This window comes from Pungitius pungitius, chromosome 1, assembly GCF_949316345.1.
Source record: "Pungitius pungitius chromosome 1, fPunPun2.1, whole genome shotgun sequence".
Lineage (NCBI taxonomy): Eukaryota > Metazoa > Chordata > Actinopteri > Perciformes > Gasterosteidae > Pungitius > Pungitius pungitius.
In genome coordinates this window covers 27,280,167-27,300,791 of record NC_084900.1, presented here as the reverse complement: position 1 = coordinate 27,300,791, position 20,625 = coordinate 27,280,167, and the positions used below count along the sequence as shown (strand labels likewise).

General features: G+C 44.3%; 1 protein-coding gene across 2 annotated transcripts in view; it reads left to right on the top strand.

The window, feature by feature from the left end:
* LOC119222505 (forkhead box protein J3-like) overlaps positions 1-20,241 on the top strand; it is a 31,363-nt gene extending 11,122 nt beyond the window's left edge. The window contains exons 3-11 of one of the 2 annotated variants that reach the window (XM_062563997.1): positions 2,727-2,810; positions 6,250-6,351; positions 9,724-9,861; positions 12,563-12,764; positions 14,468-14,773; positions 15,585-15,686; positions 16,998-17,279; positions 17,790-17,891; positions 18,389-20,241. In XM_062563997.1, coding sequence (XP_062419981.1) covers positions 2,727-2,810; positions 6,250-6,351; positions 9,724-9,861; positions 12,563-12,764; positions 14,468-14,773; positions 15,585-15,686; positions 16,998-17,279; positions 17,790-17,891; positions 18,389-18,519 — 1,449 coding nt within the window. In that variant the 3' untranslated portion in view covers positions 18,520-20,241. Of the gene's footprint in view, positions 1-2,726; positions 2,811-6,249; positions 6,352-9,723; positions 9,862-12,562; positions 12,765-14,467; positions 14,774-15,584; positions 15,687-16,997; positions 17,280-17,789; positions 17,919-18,388 lie in introns of both variants that reach the window. The other variant, XM_062563996.1, reaches the window with a different exon arrangement.
* The last annotated feature ends 384 nt before the right edge of the window (positions 20,242-20,625 follow it).

The window sequence follows — 20,625 nt, the reverse complement described above, 5'->3', positions numbered from 1 at the left end:
CCGCACACGCGGAACGTCTGAACTTAAAAGCAATTGGTAGCTCCGTAACCGCCTGAATGCCTAATGGCGCCTTTCTCTGTTCTCTGCCGCTCTTCCGATATTGATTCTGCCAAGTAATAATGTGCTGCAGAGAGTAATGAATAATAAGTATATGTAGGTACACTCCTTCAGAAGCGAGGCTGTTCACGCATCTGTTATGCTTTATTAGGCCCTGTTTCTCTTCCCCGCAAAACACGCACACACGCACACACACACACGCACACGCGCACACACACGCACACACACGCACACACACGCACACACACACACACACGCACACGCAGAGGAAGCATTGGTATGTTTCACCACGGCTGCGGTAAGGAAGCAGAGATGCCACGGCCACTTCAGCGGCGCTGGTTTGGAAATAGCGATTTGTCACCTCCTCGTTTGTGCTGGATTGAAGGAGAAAGTATATGATTACAGTTGATCAATGACTCTCGTCCCTTTAGAAAATATAAATGAGTTCAAATGTCCGCTTTTCAACTCATCACAGGGTTCATGTGAAACGCAATCCACCCCTTTTACAAAAACTAACGAGCCAAAACTTTTTGTTGTGTGCTCAAAAGTCATTTTTGTTTGGGTGGATGGTGGGGGTGGGGGGGGGTGGGGGGGGGGGGGTGCGCCAGCAGGCTGCAGGGATTTTGGAGCCATTGAAAAATGAATTAGGGGGAAGAATGTTTAAATAATTCAAACTAAATCCATGGGCTCGACTGGAGGCCTACGGTCTGCACAGACACAACGGCAGGGGCTGCCCCCTGATTAGCCCGACTTGGACCAGACCGGCCCCTTAATTCACACCGCGGATCGAAGTGGTCGATACCCCGGCAACACATCTGTGCGTAGAGAAGTTGAATGTGTGAGCCCCGTTTGAAGCCATAGAGAGAGGGGAAAAGCTAAATCATGCATGTGCTAACGTTAATTGGCTGTGCACTGCTCACTGATGTGGGACTGAGAGACAGGGGGAGGAGAAGAGAGGCAAGGATGGGGGGTGTTCAGAGACGAGCCGTATGTGTGTGTGTGGCCTAGATGTACGGCCTGAATTCTGTCGGCAGCTCTGGACCTCCATTGGGGGGGGGGGCAGAGGAGAAGTGAATAGGAGGGGTAAAAAAAATAGACCGGCAGGAAATCAAGGGGCTAAAAGCAACTGATTTCCTCCGCTCTCATTGATTGTCTTCATTGTGGAGTCTGCTGTGTTTTCACATTGAGCATCAAAGCGATTGCAGTGTATTTTGTGAGGAAGCAAAGCAGAAATGTGCAGCGCAGGAAAAGTAAACCCAGAGAAAAGTGATTGGACGGTGAGGTGGACGAACAGCAGATACGTTGGTTTTATCAGACGCCAGGTAGATTCATGTGGGATGGATAGTGATTACATTGGAAGTATTCATAGTATTCGCCTGCCCTTGGCTGGGCCCTTTCAACTTTTTGTAACTTGGCCCGGATAAAAGCACTTTTTAAATCTAAAAAAAGGCAATTTAGTTTTTAGAATGCCTGAGTGTTTCTCAGGCATTCTAAAAACTAAATTGCCTGAGGATATTGGTCTTGAAATATTCATTTGGGTAAAAGAAATTGAGCCAAATCAAATTGTTCACAGCATTTTCCACCTTTCAACGTTTCTTAAATGCATTTAATTCTATCCTTGTTTCTTTACAAAGGCTGTGGAGTAGCAAGGAATATGAGTTCATCGCTCGGCATTGTGCAGAGTTTGGTTATGGCTTTTTGCCCCTTACACCTACAGTATATATCAGATGTCTGATGTTTCCTAAAACTTCATTTTATTCGTCGTCACTCGGGTGTTCCGGAGAATAATAATTGAACCAACACCACATGAAAAATAAATGCAGATGCCTCGTCGTGTAGGGGGGTGTTAACAAAGTGCGGGGGGGGGGGGGATTGGTTTTCTTCTGCTTCGCTGTTTGAGGGTCCATGAAGGACGGGCCAACCGGGGGGGCTGCTGCTGCACAGGCAGGCCTCAGGTGACTGTCCGTAAAGGCCCACAGAACCTCCACCATGTTGCGTCTCTTAGTTCCCCACGTGTTAAATCAAACGCAGGCTTCGGAGTCATTGATCGGGGGTTGATGTTTTGGTGTGACGGTTTCTGCGGTTTGCTGCTCGTAGTGTGTTGAGTGACTGGTTTAGAAGATAGTTGGTGTGCACAGCTGTGAAAAGTCTTGTTGCCTTGTTGGTTTCACATGGATTGTTTATATAATTGTACAATTTGAAGATTTAATGTCATATTTGTTATGAAGCTGTGGTAGAATGCTTACGTCTCCCTTGCTTTATGTCCCTCTGCGTAGACAGGCACAAACACTGTGTTTATATATACATGTTCATACAGTTGATGTACTTATATCCCTCACTTACCTCTAAAAATTCATATTTGTTCTATTAATACCCAGCAGGAAAATGTTATTGCTCGATCATCAATTACCACAATAAAAGATTTAGATCCGAAAACCATTTTACCTACAAATATTGAATCCTCTGTCCTTTGGTAATACGTTTATTGTCCAAATCTTTTGTTTGTATTTAATTCTCAGCTAATTATAGAAATTGAATTAATATTTTCTACTTTAAATAGCAAAAATGTATTATTTGAAATGTTAATATCTACCGCTGACTCCTTATGTAAGTAAAGTTTAAATAAATGAAACACAAGACTTAATCATATTTTTATCATCACTCTGCAGGGTTCGTACTGGGCGATAGACACCAATCCTAAAGAAGACACAGTACCCAGCAGGCCAAAGAAGAGGCCGCGCTCCGGCGAGAGGGTAAGTACTTTAAGGATGCTTCATCAAAATCCCTGCTGCCACAAGACAATAATCTAACCTTCCTTCCCTAGTTTCCATATTTATCAACACCAGTTGAAGCTCCCTGACATGAAATTGGCAAAGGATGAAGCTGAGTGAGAAGGGCGCTGATCCCAAAAAATATAAGAGCCAGAAAAGGCTTGTTTATTTATAAGCACATTTTATAAGCAATTTACAGAAAACAAAAGTCAAACTGCGATAGAAACACTTTAGGAAAAGGTCATTTAAGACGGAATAGAAAATTTAAATAAAATTAAAAAAAACACAAAAATAAAAGTTACATTGCAGTGTAAGGATTGTTTCAAGAAAGCGCAATGGCAAAGCCTTCGATCTCAAGCGCCTCTGGTCAACTGAGATGCTCCCGAAAAGTCTGTGTGGGAACACGCTTCCAAACATTTCCCCTGAGAAAAAGATGCCAAGATGCACCAGCGTCTACACAGCCGAGCTACCGCCTCTGCGTGGACACCGATTGGGGGATTGCTGGAGTTTGGGGAGACAGGGGGAACACATTAAAGAGGGTGTACCCCCCCCGACCCCGGCCTTCATATATTGACTCTGTGCAGTTGTGTGAGGAACAACAGCTACCGGGTCAGCAAACTGCCCGACTGTGGTACAAACAACTCCCTCTCCTGCTGCGTGATGTGCTTGTTCGGATGCTCTCCATTAGTCTAATTGTCCACCAGAAAGAAGTCTGACTTTGAATAGGGTTGTGTAATTATGATTCTGTAAAGACGCACAATTAGCAAAGACCTCAATTACCTTGTAGACCCTTTTTCCTCGGCTAAAACACGCCGGGCTCTGTGACACCAGATTTGCTTTGTGCCTTTGATTGGTATTGACCCGGTTATTACCTCGAAGCTAGAAAATGTCCCCGTGTCTGATGGAATCGGGTCTCCAGCAAATCTGCCAGTGTCCATGTACCATGTGCCACATGAGAACCACAGCTCATGAGACTCCACCACACACTGTGTGTGCTTGTTAACCACATGGATTCTGGATTTCCACAGGAACAAGCATCAAGAAAATGCAGAATGGATCCAGAACACCAATTGATAAATGTATCCCCTCCGTCTGCTTACATCTCTTTCAACTCTGATTGTCTTTTTATGACACAAATACAAGTGTTCTACCGCTGATTAGCATGCTCATAACAAGCCATCAGGGAAAGCAATGAAGCCCATCCTCCCATCCCCCCCCCCCCACCCCCTCCCAGGTAGAGACTAATCCCTCAATATGTTCTGAATTCGCTGTGGCGTGTAGCAACACACCAAGCTGGCGATGGTTGAAGGGGCTGCAGGTATTCATCTGCTACCCCTTCAGCTTTGAAATAGCATGGGTAGAACATACACAGCTGTACCTGGGATTTATATCTTATTAACATTCCGTATCAACCCTGAAAAATTCACTTAGCATGACAACCCTAAACCTTCGACCAAGGTTGAGCAACCAAATGAGCAACTTCTTCAAGTGGGAGTTATCATGCCAGTGTGCAGAAATGTGTTTTTCTTCTGACCCACTGAGGTTTTCCTGACCGTGCAGCCTTCCTTCTTTTCTCATCCCGTGTCTCCGTCACTCTCCGTGCATCTTGATCATTATCTTTCCGTGCGTCCGTTTGTCCGCCGCTCCTCCCCTCCCCCCCCCCCCCCCCCCCCCTCGTCGCTCCCTGGCTGTCTGTGTCGCTCCCTGGGGACGTCAGGCGCGGTAAAAGTGCACAATCACAGTGGCTCATGGTGGAAAGAACGGAGGTAAAAGAGAGGAGATTACGGCGGGGGGGGCGAAGAGAAGGAGGGACACGAGGAAGACGTGTGAAAGAAAGGATGCAGACGTCGACGTAGATGGCAGAGAGACGGGGGAAATCTGTGGGCGGAGGGAGAAAAGTAAGAGGAGTGGGACGGAGAGGAGGGAGGGTGTTCTACGCTTGGGTTGCAGTTAATTGCCACACGAGAGCCCGAGGCTGCCTTTAGACATATATTTCACCCTGTTTTTATTTTCATTACAAACATTAATTAATTCAGAGCCTTGTCATCTCGTCTTACATGGACGGGCCCTTCGACCCCTTTTCCTACGCCTCACTTGCACTGCTGGCAGACACACTGTGGGTTGTCACATGGGCTAAAGAGAAACACGCAGGTTTTAAGTGCTGAGATTTATAGCAGCGTTACCGGCTGCAGGAGGAAGAAAAAAAAAATGAAAGGGTGTTCAGTGTTCGTCAAGGTTCTGATGCACCCGGGCCACACTGTCAAAGTCTTTAACGTCTCCCGGTGACGGCAGTTGTGCAAATGAAAAGATTTCAAGTTGGCAGCACGAATGCATTGTGTAAGTGTGTAGACAGGCAACGCACACTTAGTTTAGTAGCTGCGTCTCCGGTGCCCCTCAGCATAATCACTCTCTTTCATTTCCTGCATGCCTCTCTCCGTCTGCCTGTCTGCCGCTCTGTCACCACTCAATTATCTCCCCACCTATTCTTCCCCGTCGCTCCCCTTCTTCCACGGGCCTCGCTCACTCCTCTCCTCACCTTTCCGTTTGTCTTCTCCTTAAGTGGCTCCACCGGGGAACCGACAACCCGTTTCACTGGGAGTTTATCATAAATTAAAGATTGCATTGTTACCGACCAATCCTCTTACTGTAAGCAGTTTGGGAAGGCATGCAAGCTGTCTTGAACCCTGAAAAGAGTCAAACAAGGAAAAAAAAATATTGTTCTTGTTTTTTAATTTTTTTAAATTTGTTTCCACTTTGCGGGCATTGAGTTTTGCCCCTCATCGATCTTTGAACGGTTCTTCATGTCTCCGCACTCTGCTGTAGCTCTTTGTGAGCAGAGGGGAAAATGAAGTGCTGCTGAATCCGTTTTTAGATATAATGCATGAGGGACGGCTTGGGTTATCTTATAAGGTGCGAGTGACGTATCTACTGTACGGTGTGTTCGAGTGAGCCTCTCCACTGGTTCACAGAGTCGCAGCGACCACAGATTTCACATAACATTTATCGAAGGAACTTTCCTCTATGATTTCAGCTGGTAACACTCACAAGAGTCATGCTCGTGCATTATGCTTGAATTCATCATGCCGATTTGAGGGGAACCCTGAAGGATGGGCTGTCAGTGTTGCTGCGTTTAGCCACTGTTGTCTAAGTGCTGCGAGCTACTGTTATTGCCGAGGAGTCAGCAGCACTGGACGGGGCTTTTTGATTGCATTTTATTTTTGTTTGTTAAATCTAGGATACTCTTGATAGATTCTAAAGATTACCAACACTAGCTTTAATCTGCGAATGAAAAATGAAATTGTATGCGTGTTTAAATGAAGCAGCACTATGTGAGTATACGGAAAACCAGAAGGTAAATACGTCCTCTAACATTCATTCTGTCCTCGTTCTCAGTCCCCTGTCCTCTGCCCTCTACTTTCAGGCATCAACTCCTTACAGCCTGGAGTCGGAGTCTCTGAGAATGGACTGCATTATGTCAGGAAGGGCGTCCCCGACTCTGGCCATCAACGCTGCAACCAACAAGGTACGACACCAGCAACTCACTTATGAAAGTCAAATAAACAAAGATGACCTGCTTATTTTGAAAGAAAGATAGAAAGAAAGATGTATTCAGCGAAACACGTACCATAGTGTGATTGATTGTTTCTTTCTGGCTAATACTACACTTAGTAATGGTCAGCAGTAAGAACGTGCTTTCCTACCTTGTTGCTTTTGAACTGCTGAGTTGGGCAAACACAGATAGCTGTACGAGCACCTTTGAGTTTAGTAACGTCTTTAACATCTGTTAAAAGTCTTATAAACGTAGTATTTGTTCATTGTTGACTGCAGAGCTCCAACGATTAATCGGTTAATCACTGATTCATTAATTAAACAATGGCAAACCTTTACGGTTTACAGCTCAAATGCTTGTCATATTTTTCTTCCCTGTTATTTATGGGACAGCTTTTGTTTCAGTGTCGGTTTTCAATACTTTCCGAGGAATTAGTTGAGAAATAATCTGCCGATTTGATCAATAATTAAATTATCACCAGGGATTTACATTTCTGATTGTGTTTTTGTACCTGACTTTCAATATATAACTCCAAGATTAAACGGTTATTTTATATTTCTTAGCTGGAAGAACAAAATACAATTTCTTACTATAGTTGCTATAAATCATAAAATAGAGCCTGTCGAAGTTGTATAAACGTACAGTACTCTTTACGCGGTCACTAGTCTGCGTTTTCTGTGGTGTGTGTGTAGGTTGACCCCTCACATTGTGACATGACGTTATACATTCTCTGGACAAACGTGCTGCGCATTAATCCCCTTTATGGAGGTTATGGATTACTGTGATTCTGATTTAATTCTTTTAGTAATGTCCAGCAGCACAGTCCAAGCATGGTTTTCAATGTCTGGATGGCTGACTGGTTGACTTGGATCCACTAACTCTGTGTGTGTTGTGCTGTCATGTTTTCGTTCCGCTGTTTCAGAGTCAACTAGTATCACACGCACAGAACTTGTCAGAAAAATGTTACTTAGCGTCTAATGAATATTCCTTTCATAATGACGTGTGATGATGACTCAATGGAAATGCATTAGTCGAGGCGCTGTAGTCCTTTGTACTAGCTGAGATGAATGTGTTGAAGTTTCAATAGTTCTTACAGGATCAAACGATGCATAGCGGACACACACATCCACACACTGTTTTACAGGCCCTCGCTTTCGCACAACCTTATGCACTGAAACACACACACACACACACGCACGCTGGCTAAAAAGCTGAACTGGCTGTCTGTATGAGGGTCAGACACGAGGCAGCGACTGGGACCTCTGACTGCTGTCTGATCTGCTGCCCCCACCGACCTCCACCCACACACACGATGTGTGGTACGTGACCTCTTCGTGGGATCCTGACCACAGAGGAACATTTGCCCCGCAGCAGCAGCTCAGATAACTCTGTAGTGTTTGTTCGGGACGTAATGTGAAGGTCTGGACTTGACAGCTTATTTCAGTTCTCCATTTGGCTCTTTTAACACACATTTGACACATAGTTCCCATGGTTTGACAATAGGAAATCATTTAATTAAGAGTTTATTAATGCCATGTATTTAATTACTGCAATCACTTTTCCACCACAGATAGGAAGCACATGCTGGTTCCTGCTTTTTTTAATATTTTAATGTCTCGTTTAAGGTATCATTTTAATTTCTATAGACTTGACAAACTAATAAAGTCCTGCCTGGATTTAATCTAAATAGTTGCTATTTTAGCCAAACTATCCATTATTGTGCAGAGGGTTAAGTTGTTAAGTATTCTATCAATACATTCTAAATGAAGGTCCTCAGTGAATGAGAGAAGAAAAGGTAAACACTCTCAATGAAGCTGGACTGATCATTTGGTTACTGTTCACCAGATTGTAGGAAAGGAAGTCTCTGAAACGGAAATCTTCGTTGCCTTCCAGATATTTGAGGTGTTTTTGTATATAACATCATTGAGCAAAACTGTTTTGTTAGAGCCACAGACGTATAGTCCTGAAAATGTGACAACAGAAAGTGAGAGGTGGGCATCAAGCGATGTTGTTTTTCCCAGACAGTTTGGTGTAATTTACCTCTTGCATGTTGCACTTATTCTGTTTTACCAGAGGGAATATCAAAACTTGATTCCTCTGAGCCGTCACTTTACATTAAAAAAAGAAAATAATTTATTCCGAGCAAGGAGAGAAAGACCTTGATGATAATGATGCTGATGCCAACACCAATGATGTCCGCCCACATCCAGACAGGTGGCGTCCTGCAGGCAACAGCAGCGCATCAGAGCTTCTTTGATAACACATTTGCACACTAATATTTAATGTTTGTGATTAGAGTGTGCCTGTTCTTCTGAAAATGATACTCATATAAGATGATACTAAGAGCTTGGCATAACAGAAGTTATTTTCGTTCAGCAACATGTCCTTATTCCTTTAAAAAAAAAAATCAGATATTGTTTTCACTTGAAATCTAAACTAGATAAAAAACCTTTCTAAAGCCATTGAGGTGATTGATAATTATTATTTTTCCTTTTTTAATTCTAATGTACAGATGACATTTTTACAACGTTCTCATAAATCACATAATTATTTCCTTGTTATGACAGTAACAGATCAAGGAAAATTACATGTTCACTCAGATGTCACCAAATACACCAAGGCAGGAACAGCTCACGATTAACACTTAAGAAAACTGACTTTACAAAAAGCTCATTTTTTTTCCCCCTACAAGAACATCTGCAGGGTAGACCGCCCTGCAGAGAGCCTCAACTGTTTCCTCACCCGTAGGCTAGGATTTTACATTTGTCTATACAATTAAATGTAGCCTGGAGGTAACGCTGTGTCTCTTCTTCACCAGTACTGGCAGTCAAAGAAAACAAGCAAAACATGATTCAACATAATCCTGAGGCATTTCTTTTAAAAGCTTTGTGATCTGTCTCCACAAGACCGTATGCACTTCCTCTGATTCTGTGCCCAACTCTCAAACAATAAAGTCAGTTCTGAAGTTACCTGGCTGCTTCTGGGTCACGACATTTAATCAAAATTACCATGTTCAAGGAAGAAAGATCATCATTAGTTAACATTCCACGCTGTCATGCAGCCGCGGGACCAATTTGCATTTACCGGCACTTTAATTTCCATATTTCCTCATGAGTTGTCTCGTCAGTTAATGGTGCATGGGTAATTTCTGTAGGTGGGCAGAGTTTACTTCAGGCTGGAGATGAGTACACCGATGGAAAAAAGATGAGGGAGCGGGACAATAAAATCACCATTAACTACGTTTTGGAGGAGTTTATATGGTGCATTGCCTCGACACTCGTGTAAATGCCTTTACTGTCACATTAATATGGTTTGGATCCTGTGTGTGTGTGTGTGTGTGTGTAGGTTACACTGTACAACTCTGAGGCAGAAGGCAGCGAGAGTCCTGGTAGTCTGAGCAACAGCCTTTCAGAGCCCAGTTTGACATCCGTCAACCTCAACAACCTGAACCCGGCCGTCAGCGGCGTACACGGCTACACACCAGTAAGTTGTTCTCTTTATTTTGGGTGACAGTCAAATGATTGCTGCCGAAAAATCGCTCAATTCTTATTTCCGTCAGCACCAGGTCAGCCGCTTGACCTTGCTGCTGCTGCAGACTCAAGGCCGGGCCTTTCTAACACTTTATTCTTCTTCTAGTTTATTTTATTCATTATAAAAATTACGATGTTCACTTGGCTGCTGAAATAAATTGGATGATTCAGTTTCCAGTTTAGACACACTTCAGTGGGTACAGAAGGTGTCTGCTGCACCCTTAGCCGACTGAGGAGGTGGTAACCAGCTAACGACATGAACGCTGGATGCACAGTGCAGCTGGAGCTCTGTTTCACATTTCTACTTTGCAAGCAAATGTATGTTTTCAATCGGATTCTGCTGAGCACGTTGAGTATGCTCAGAGGACATTTGCATTATTCCCCACACTGTAGGTAAAGTTAAGCCGATGGCATGAGCACAAACATTCACGTGTCTTTGTAGTCTGCAGAAACCATTGCTTTTTAGTCATGCTCTCTTGCAAATTAATTCACATTTTGGGCTAAATATCCATTTCATTTCTGCTTGACATGCATGAAAAGTGGAGGTTTTCTATATGGAGGATTTCAATTGGGCTCCCGGAAAAAATCCAATTGCTGACACCCATAAAGATCTTTGTACTCGTATAATTTCTTCTTTTCAGAGGTGTGGAAGTGCAATTACAAGTGCATTACACGTTGCATTACCGTCTGTGAATCATATTTCTGTTTGTTAGTAAGCCAACAGTACTGTTTGCTGCGGCCCCTCACATCCACATCCTAAATGCCGCATCTGTGCAAAATGTAGATTTTGAACTGCCTCTGTCGTGCAAATGATGAAACTGCAGGAAATATTTGAGCCATCCCCAGTTGAACTTTATTGGCATGGATCAATATCAATGACCACTCCAGTGTTTTTGACTGAGAGAAAAATGGGTTTAATTGTATATAATAAAATTACAACTCGGTAATTCTGCTCAGACGGTCCTGCAGTCACATGCTCACACACACGCAGTGAGGTTTATTTGTATCAAGGCGTCTCTAGTCATCTACTGTAATGGGGCCTACGGGCTCCGCCGATGTAACGTGCAGCGAGGACTTGGCAGGGACACTGAGACATTTGATACTGGCTGCGTTTAATGCTCTAATCCTAATGCTCTAAAAGAGGTCTGCACTAGATCTCCCAGGAACTGAACTGTCCCATGCTGAACCATTTCAAACAAAAGATATTTATTGCCAACGGCAAACTATTTATCCCCAGCTGATCAAACGGAGTGCGGTTATATAATAAAAGCTTTTGTACAGTGAAGTGACCTCTACATTTGAAATGTCACAGGTTCAGATGCCAACACTTCTTACTTAAGTTGAGAGCCTTACACTTTTTTTCCCTCATAATTGGCTAGAAAATAAATGTTTAGCGATAATTACGGGATCTTTTTAAAGGTGTGTCTGTCGACGTGTTTGTCTTCTTTCCCTTTCAAACCAAAAATAACAAGGCCGGTCTCAGCCCAAAAACATTTGGTCCAAAATGACAGCAGCGCTGAGAAGTCCCAACTCTTTGTTATTTCTCCCTTGTAACAGCTGCTCGCCTTTTTACCATCAATCACTTTCCCCCGCTCACCTCCCACCTGCATTAGCAAAGGTCAGCGCAATCTCATCTCGTTAACCTCTCGTCTCCAGAGGCCGTCTTTTGTTTTCCTCCCCCCTCTTTCGTCTCCTCCATCGCCGGCCCTCCTCCTCCTCCTCTGATCGCCGCAGACCTGGTCCGCGGGCTGGTCCAGTGGGATCAGGGTTAGTTCTGCCTCATTACCTGGCACGAGTGATACCCCCCCCCCCGCCCCCCCCCCCCCCTTCCTGACGGGGATTACTAGTGACACACTGATCACAGTGAATTGCTTGTGTTTGCTGGGCGACTGGTGAGCAAGATGAGAGCTGAGATGAGATGATTGAGGGGAGACAGGCGGCAATCACTCAAGGAGGCAGGAACAAAAAAACAAAAACAGCAGTGGATTTGTTGTTTCTGTGTTCGTGCGAAAGGAAATTAGTGCTAGTCAAGATTCCCTTTTAGTTGGGTGAAATTGAATTTGGTTTGATAGCGCATAAAATAAATAAATAATTTGTCGTAAGGAATTAATGTGAAAGTATGGTTTGAATGGTACAGTTGCTAAATTAATTGCAACTATTGAATGTTACTTTTAATCTGTTTTAAAATGCAGCTCTGCCAATTGAAATTCACGTTTCTACGGGTACCAGCATCATTGTCCTCTCCAGATATCAAACACTGCCGTGTTTTTGTGTGTGTTTTTTATACGCTTTTGAATTCTAATATACACGCGGTCCATATGAACATCTGCCACTCCTTAGATTTGCTTGGTGTTCAGTGGATTAGTTCCTTCCACCTGCGCAGCCGTCTCCTGCATCTCCTTTTATGTTCGCCATGTATTTCAGATACACTGCATGTTCATGCAAGTTGGGCTTTGTGAGCATGACAGAGCAGCTCAGCTACCAGGAAGGTGCACAGACAAGCCATGTCATATTCTGATTATTCTGTCATATTAACGCTGCATTGTGAATTCAGCCGTTGTTTTTCTTTTAAAAGACGATCCATGCGTTGATGTATTTTTGTCCCTCTCACAGTCTCCGTGTCTGTTTCCCTGTCCTCTGTCTCTGTCCTGAAGGTGAGTAGCCACTCGGAGCCTTCGTCCCAGTCCCTGAGTCTCCGGCAGGCCGCCCAGCCGCCGCCCCCCCCCCAGCCCCAGTACGACCTGCCCATCCTGGAGTCCCGGGACAAGCAGCTCTGCTTCTCGGACTTCGAGGACCTCAGCTCTTCCTTCCGCAGTCTTTACAAGTGCGTCTTCGAGCAGTCCTTCTCGCAGCAAGGTGGGTGTTCTTTAGTGTGTATTTGTTCACGTGTGCCCATCGAAACATTCTATTTGACACGTGTAACGTGTAAAGCTTGACGTCATGCACATAATTAACTGTCAGGCTTTAAGCTCCTTAATGAAACGCTACGGATTTAACATTGCTTTCACAGCTGTAAAAGCATTCCAGTGTTAACCTCCAGCACATTCTACCCCTGCATTGTATTTAATAAACAACCCGTTGTTCCGCATATCTGCGTTTAACGAGTCGCTCAGTCAAACGGGTAAAGGCAATTAAGAGGAAGAATCAACAGAAGCACGAGGAAAACTCGCCAACGCATCCACAGTGGAGCAGAGCAAAGGCTTTTGCAGCTTTGATTGCAGCTAATTAGATCGGTTCTGCAGTTTGAGAAGCATCTTGCTAATTTGCTTTCCTGAAGCTTTCGGGTCACGAGGCCTCCTTCCACTTCGACCGCGCACCTTCCCGTCACCTTTGCTTTCTTTTCCACGCACACACATCCACGTTCGCTATGTAACCGAGGGAGATTGATCGCCGCACAATAGAAATGACATCAAATTCAAGATGGCAGGGGGAATAAATGTCTGCTGAGACGCGCAGGTAAACAGCTCCCTGACGTCAGGAGTGAAAAGTCACCGCCATGTGCTCCGATCGCCTCGGTACCTTCACACATTTCCTGATAATGTGTTTGTGATGTTTAATGAAATCTTTATAGTACTGCTGACATTCTGTGTCTTTCAGTGATTCGCAAGGAAACGACAGACATTAGAGAAGGTCCAAAGGCTCAAATGGCTCCGTCTCTGCTGGCCACACTTATGAAGCCTCTCTCTTTATTTATTCAGCCATGTTAATTGTTGAACACACTGACTTTGACACTGATTAATGATTTAACTTACATAACTTATAACTTTTAGGTGAATTGTTATGTTATTATATAATAACATACAGTATAATGTAATATTATGATATTAATAGCTTTGTTGGATTTTCATTGGCTCAGCCAACCTACTTTATCTCGAGGTAGGTTTTTAGACCTAAACACGATATCATAGGTGCTTTAGTATTAATATTAAGTCATATTCAGAATATAAATATATATCAATTCTGTTCTGAATTTATTTGTTTTTACAAATATATTAAAAAATATATTTGCAATTGTCCAGTCATCTCTTGTACTAAAAAAAATAATGAATGTAAAGGCAGCTGTGAGCACGGGGATGTTTAGTTGGTTGCAATCTGCAACACACTACTAGATGCCACTAAATCGAACCCAATGTTAAATAGAAAGGCAAAAATGTCAACAAACTACTACAAAGAATACTTCCTTTCAGGAAAGAGATTACTGGGCGTCCTTCTGCCACCTTCCTTTTTTCACAAAAAATGCTGACACGTGATATAAATGATGGCAAAAAGTACAATAAAAGTCTCCTTTCCCCTGTCTGTCTGCCTCTGCAGTGCTCACAGGGCATTTGAAGGAGTTGCAGATTTACCTGTTTAGTATCGTTGTAATGTGTGTGATATGTGCAAATGAACAATAATTGGAACCCATCCACCCTCAGCCAAGCAACCGGACTGAAAACACAGTAACCCTGTTATGATTTGTATGCACCAGGAAGTAAATCATAAAACAAGCCTTGTTTTCTTGTTTATCTTCTTCCCCTCTTGATGTCTTTTTTGTGTTTTCTTGGTGTTGTTTTCTCCAGGAGGTTTGATGGGTATGCCTGGCGATTCCAACCAGCAGGCGCGCACCGCGTGCTCCTACCAGCACTCTCCTGGGGCGGGAAACGGCGGTTGCCACCCCCACCACCACCACCACCACCATCAACACAGCCACGGTCAGGCGTCACACCACCCCCAGCACCCTCAGCAGCACCTCTCCCCTCACTCCACCCACAGCCAGCACCAGCCGCACAGTCAGCATGGCCAACACCCGCAGCACCCTGCTCACTCCCAGCAGCACCCGCCCCTCTCCCACCCGAGTCACACTGGACAAACGTGCCCCCCGACAGGTGAGGACGGAGAGTTTCTACGCTGCGAAGGTTTTGCTGGAACCTCTCGTCGTTTCAATGATCTATCTCCTAGATATTGGTGCTGTTGCAGATATTCTTCTCATCCCGACAAAAGTGTAAATACATTTCACCATGAAAAGCCAAATTGGCTTTTCTCTGCACAGACTCGTTGCCTTTATGTTAAGTTCCTTCCTCTATAAGGTCCCAGAGCATTTGATATTAGGAGGCATCTCCAAAGCTTCACCGAGGCTTTGTTTTTGTTTTTTTCCCCCTTTGTGTCTCTGCTACTCAGCTCAGGCCAAAAAAAGGTACTCTTCAAGCATTATTTATCTAGGTTGGTATTTCCCTTAACCAAGCCGAGGATGAGTGAAAGCAATTCTTCAGTCTTTGATCCACGGCATCTCGGTTATTGTTTTTTGTGGTTTGTGGTGGTGGAGGCAGTGAAAAGCATCTCCTCTATTTTGTCCTTAATGAAAGCAAACCTGTGGTTGGCTTTTTTTCCACGTGAAGTCACACCACCTTGTGGTTGATTGCAGAACTTTACTGTGACTTTTTTCATCTGGATCAGGAATCAGGAACATTTATTGCCATACAAGACACACACAAGGAATTTGACATGGCGTTTGGTGCATAACATTTGAGGACAGGAAAAATGACATGTTCAATGAATCCACTTCCTCAGATGTGATATTGCTGTTTATTTCTGTTTTATTTACATTTGTACATATATAATAATTTTCCAGATGTCAGCCTGTGCCCTCAGAGCCTCGTGATTTTTGACGTGTGTGCGTTTGTGTTGTCTCTCTTCCAGGCATGTCATCTGACTGGTACCCCAACCTAGACTGGCTGAAGGAGAGCTGCCGCATTGCTACCAGCTACAACTGGGCTGACGTAGACCTCTCCCCGTTTCAAGGTAACACACATCCTGCACACAGACACACACACACACACACACCCACCATCAGTCACCAACAGTCTTGGTGCCATCAGTGTAAACAGCATCTGAAATGATGAAGCTGTCTACTGCAGCCCGTTTTGACACAGTGAGAATTGATGTGATGCTTATTATGCCCGATCTGTTACTTTGATTAAACCATTATGATTCCTCCCTGAGCTTTCATATACATTCACCCTTGAGGCACAATATAATAACATCCAGTGGTGTAATACTAGTGGCCTAATAAACGTCATTATCCTGCATCTGAGAGGTTGCCCTCTGCGTTTCGCTAACACACACACACACACACACACACACACACACACACACACACACACACACACACACACACACACACACACAAAGACACCCACACACTGTCTCCCTCCCTCCCAGTTATATGATGTGAATAATCCAATTAGGCCCCGGCTCGGTAACAGCCTCTTATCACGGTCAGCACACAAAGCCGTAAACATCGATGGATGTTGACGGCTGGTCTTAGAACGCACCGACCCGGCTGTCGCTTTTGTCTCTCTCTCTCCCTGTCTCTCTCTCTCTCTCTCTCTGGACCTGGGACCCCCCCTCACACCGCTGTAATGCCAGCGTTCACTGCTTCTGACTCACCTCCAAAGAACAGGGGCCGAGCGTCTCGTCTCTGTGGACGCCAGGTGCAATAAGAATTTAATTTTGGGAGGTATCAGACAGCAGGTTGTGAATGGATGGATCTCTTTGATGTAAGAAAAGAGGGTGTTATCGGTTCAGGGTCTCGTTCTTTGTCCCCAAACCGAACGGGCACGTTGTCAAAGGTCTGCATTTGGAATTTAGGTGGGAAAACAGTGAATTCATGTTTGATGTTGGATTTATTTATCTTGGCTGTGACTTCCCAATGATATATATTACATATTGTTGACTTTACATTAGTTGGATGTTAATTTTGTAAGATCTCTAAGGTGCTCGGAGTGTCTGAATTTCTGACTAATGCCTTGTTAGTCCAATGTAAAGGACATAGTACTGTCGTCATATTACAGCTCAGAACCTAAAAAATATGTATGTAAATAAAATAATGCAAAAGACATTTGTAAATATCACCTTGCTCTGTTGTCTGTGAAAGCACTGAACTCTTTTTTCAAAGGGGTTCTATATTATCTATAATTTCACATACGTAAAAAATGAGGAGCTGTGAAACGCCTACTTCCATTTAATTTTTTACCGAGTGTGATGTAGCTTCAATGATTGTAACGGAAAGAAACTGCAGGTAAACATCTGCCTCCTCCGTCTGTCCGCCAGGTCTGAAGGACAGCATGCGGCAGGCGGAGCTCAACAACTGGTCGCTGGACGCCGCCCAGGTGGCCGACCTTTGTTCCTCCGTTAACCAGTTCTTCGCGGCCACGGGGGTCATCCCCCCGCAGGGCGCCGCCCACCCACAACCTCAGGTCCCGCACCCAACGCCGCCGGGAGCCCCGCAGCACCCGGCTCAGCCGCACGGGGCGATGCACCCCAAGGCCAGCCAGCACAATCAGCACAATCAGCACGCTCACCACAACCACCACAACCAACACATCAGCACAGGTGACCTTCTACCCCTCCTCTTACTGCGAGCTACGGTTGAAGATTTATCTGCAATTTATGAGTTGATCTCATTTGTTACTGTGGTGGGATGAACTTAATGGAGTATGGAGGTACAATATTTCCCTCTACTTAAGGGCGATATTTTAAATAAAGTCTGACTCTTGACAACGAACATTCAGACTCTTGCAAAGATTTCGGCACCTTGCTGCGGTGATGGGTGCTGCATCACAGTCCCTCCCCTCCCCTCCCGCAGCCATTGTTTTCATTGTAATAGATTTACAAGAGAATTGTGGATGTTGTCGGCTTTGTTGGAAGTCGGAGTAAAGGTAAGGAGACGGAAATACATTTCCCCAAGGGGAACTCCCGATCATTCTGTAGGATTCCTGGAGCTTAGCATAATGTGGCGGTAAAACTGTGTGCCAGCGATCGCAGCTCAGTGTTCTGCAGAGACACACGTGTGAGAGACGGGATTCTTCATTGCCCTCTTGTTATCCGTCTGTTATCCCACAGGGAACTTGTACATCGACTCGAGACAGAGCATTTCCTCTCTGATGGGCCCACCAGGGTACCCCCACATGCCTCCCATGAGCAACACAGCTCCCACCATGACAGGTGACTCCTCCATCGCACTCTTAGCAGGTCAGGAGGAGCACGGGCAGTGAAGAGTGTGTGTGTGCGTGTGTGTGTGTGTGTCAACACAGAATTTCACTTTCGTACATTGGTATTTGATAGCATCATTATGACACCATGGAGTAGAAAGCAAGATGCAATATCCAACACCAAAGTTCGTAGAAGACAAAGGAACCTACAGTGGTTTTTTTTCAGTCAGGTAATTAATTTCCCCCTGTTTATTAAGACATTGTAATATGTGCTCTTACTATAAAATATAAATACACAAGGGTCTCACAGATTGCAGCATTAACAAAGTAACAGGTACCTATTAAAGGGTTACAACAGCAATTTAGTATTGCATTGATTTTGCATTGAGCATGAGTCAACTACTGGATCCTACATTTCCCATCACTGAAACAATGCCCCGCGTACACAGCTCCTCCATCACTTGGTGTGCAACAGTATCTTCTAGTGCGCTGCTCTCCCTCCATGTTCAGGTCATCTCAGCCAGCTGAACCAGCAGCAGCAGCAGCAGCAACACAGGCTGCCTCTGGGACACTTCCAGGTGAGACGCATGCTGGCCGCAGACGACATCCAGGACGACTTTGACTGGGACTCCATCGTCTAAACTCTGCCGCGGGTGAAGGCTGATAGACTGCTGATGAGGCGCGGGTGACAGGTGAGGTGTGGAACTAGCAGACTTTCACCTGCGTGGAAAAAAAAAACAGAGGACAATCCAACAGAAAAAAAACAAACAGAACGTTATTTTTTCTGATCTCGCTGGCCTTTTTTTTTTCCCTGTTTCATGTGGATGTTGAGTCGAAACATTCAAAACAATGACACTCACACAGGATTGGACCAAGAAGACGTCGTCCAAAGCAAAAACAAAGTCTGAAGCTCTGAGAATTGCCCCTCGTCGTGTCCCCCAGTGTCAAATTGTTGGTGAATTGTTTTTCTTTTTGTGTGCCGTATCTGCAAAATTCCAGCGCCTGTGCCTGAAATGAATAGAAACGTTGTTTTTTTCAAAAACCCCTGGCAGAAAATCATCTCTCTCACACACGTTCACCCAACTGGTTCCTCCTCTCCTTCTTGTATGTGGGCATCTGTGTTCCCGCTTTGCAGCTACATATAGAAGGATGATTTATGAAAAAGAAAGTGAAGCTGTCCAACCGGAGTCAGCTGGTTAAAACAAGCACTGTTCTAGCTTACTTTGCCCCCGAAAGGTTCTATGCACCACAATCTGCTCTTAATGTTTCTTCGGCCCACATTGAAAACCCAAGTCTAAACTTTTAGTTGAATGTTGTCGTGTTGGTGTGCGTGTCCATGGTGCCATGTTCTCAGGGTGTTTACATTCATATGCCACATCAGACCAGCCATTCACGCCTCTGTACGTGAGGTCGCCGTCTGTTGTTCGGTTCTGTCAGCGATGCTCCTGGTGACCGCGGTCAAAAGACTCAAAGCCTCATCCGTCAGCTTATAAGCTAACGGATGGGAAATACTGTGGAATAGGCTTTTTCAGTTGCTCAATCAAACAAACGCTCATTAAGGTGGAAATGAGATGCCCCCAAGAGTTTGACTTTAGCAGCGATGATACAAATCTATTTGAGAAGGTCAGGACTCAAGGGGCCTCGTTTAGGAGACGACTAGCAGTTTTTGCACAACACCAAACTTGGTAGGATCTAGTTAAAAGGAGAGGAAAAAAAAATCTTTTTTTCAAAAGGCATTTAAAAGAAAAATGAAATAGATCAGAAAAGGAGTAAAAACTAAACACAAGCTCAACTTTTCCTACTGTGATGATTTATTTTGTCTGTGTGTGCAAGTGTGTATAGTCTTCTCAGATTTCATTGAACAAACAGCTCCGTACAGCTCAAAAAATATTCATAGGATATAATAAGTAATTTGTTGGTATTATGTGGGTACAAAGTGAAATTTGGGACTTTAAAGTGCTCTTTCTTTTGGAGGATCTCAGTGATTGTTTCGAATTGGTCAAAACAAGGTGTCATAGGGAAAAAAACAACAAAAAAAACTCTTTATTATTGCCATTACATGCTGTATAACAGTGACCAGCATATATATCTAGTATGTTTGTGTGTTGTTGTCTATGTAAATAACAATACGTAACTCCTATGTTTGCCCTTGAAAAACACAGACTGAAAAAAGAAAACAGCAAATGGAGAGAAAGTATTTTGTTATCTGTCCTTCAGGAGACACAGTATGTACATATCTTCAGTATATTGTAAATAAGTGGTGAAAAAATGGCATTGGCGTTTTGTGTGTTATAAATAATCTGTGTATGGCCATTTAACAGTTCAAACCTGTTTCAGTGTTTATTAAAATGTCATCAACCGTTTTTACTGCGCAAACCTCACTTCTGCTGTCGTTATTTAATCAGCGGCTCGGCCTGTTTGGGTTAACAGGCCACGTGCAAGTTGCTATGGTGATACGGCCGTCTCTAAATCTAACGAAACTAGACCGAGCGAGCGGAGACGTAGCGTCGTGGCTGCTTGTTGTCCAACAGGTGTCAGCCTAGTGCCAAGCAGCCCGGCAGACCACCCATGTCTGCTCCTGTGAAAGTCACACGACGTTCCGACTGTATTCACGGCTCCTTTTCACCGGGGAAAGCTCTCCCAGCTCTCCAAGCTCTCTGGCTTCTGTCCCTCAGCCACGGGGTGTACGCTTGCTGCTTTTTCTTTGTGAGCACAGGGGTGGATGGTTTGAGATCAGTACAGATGCA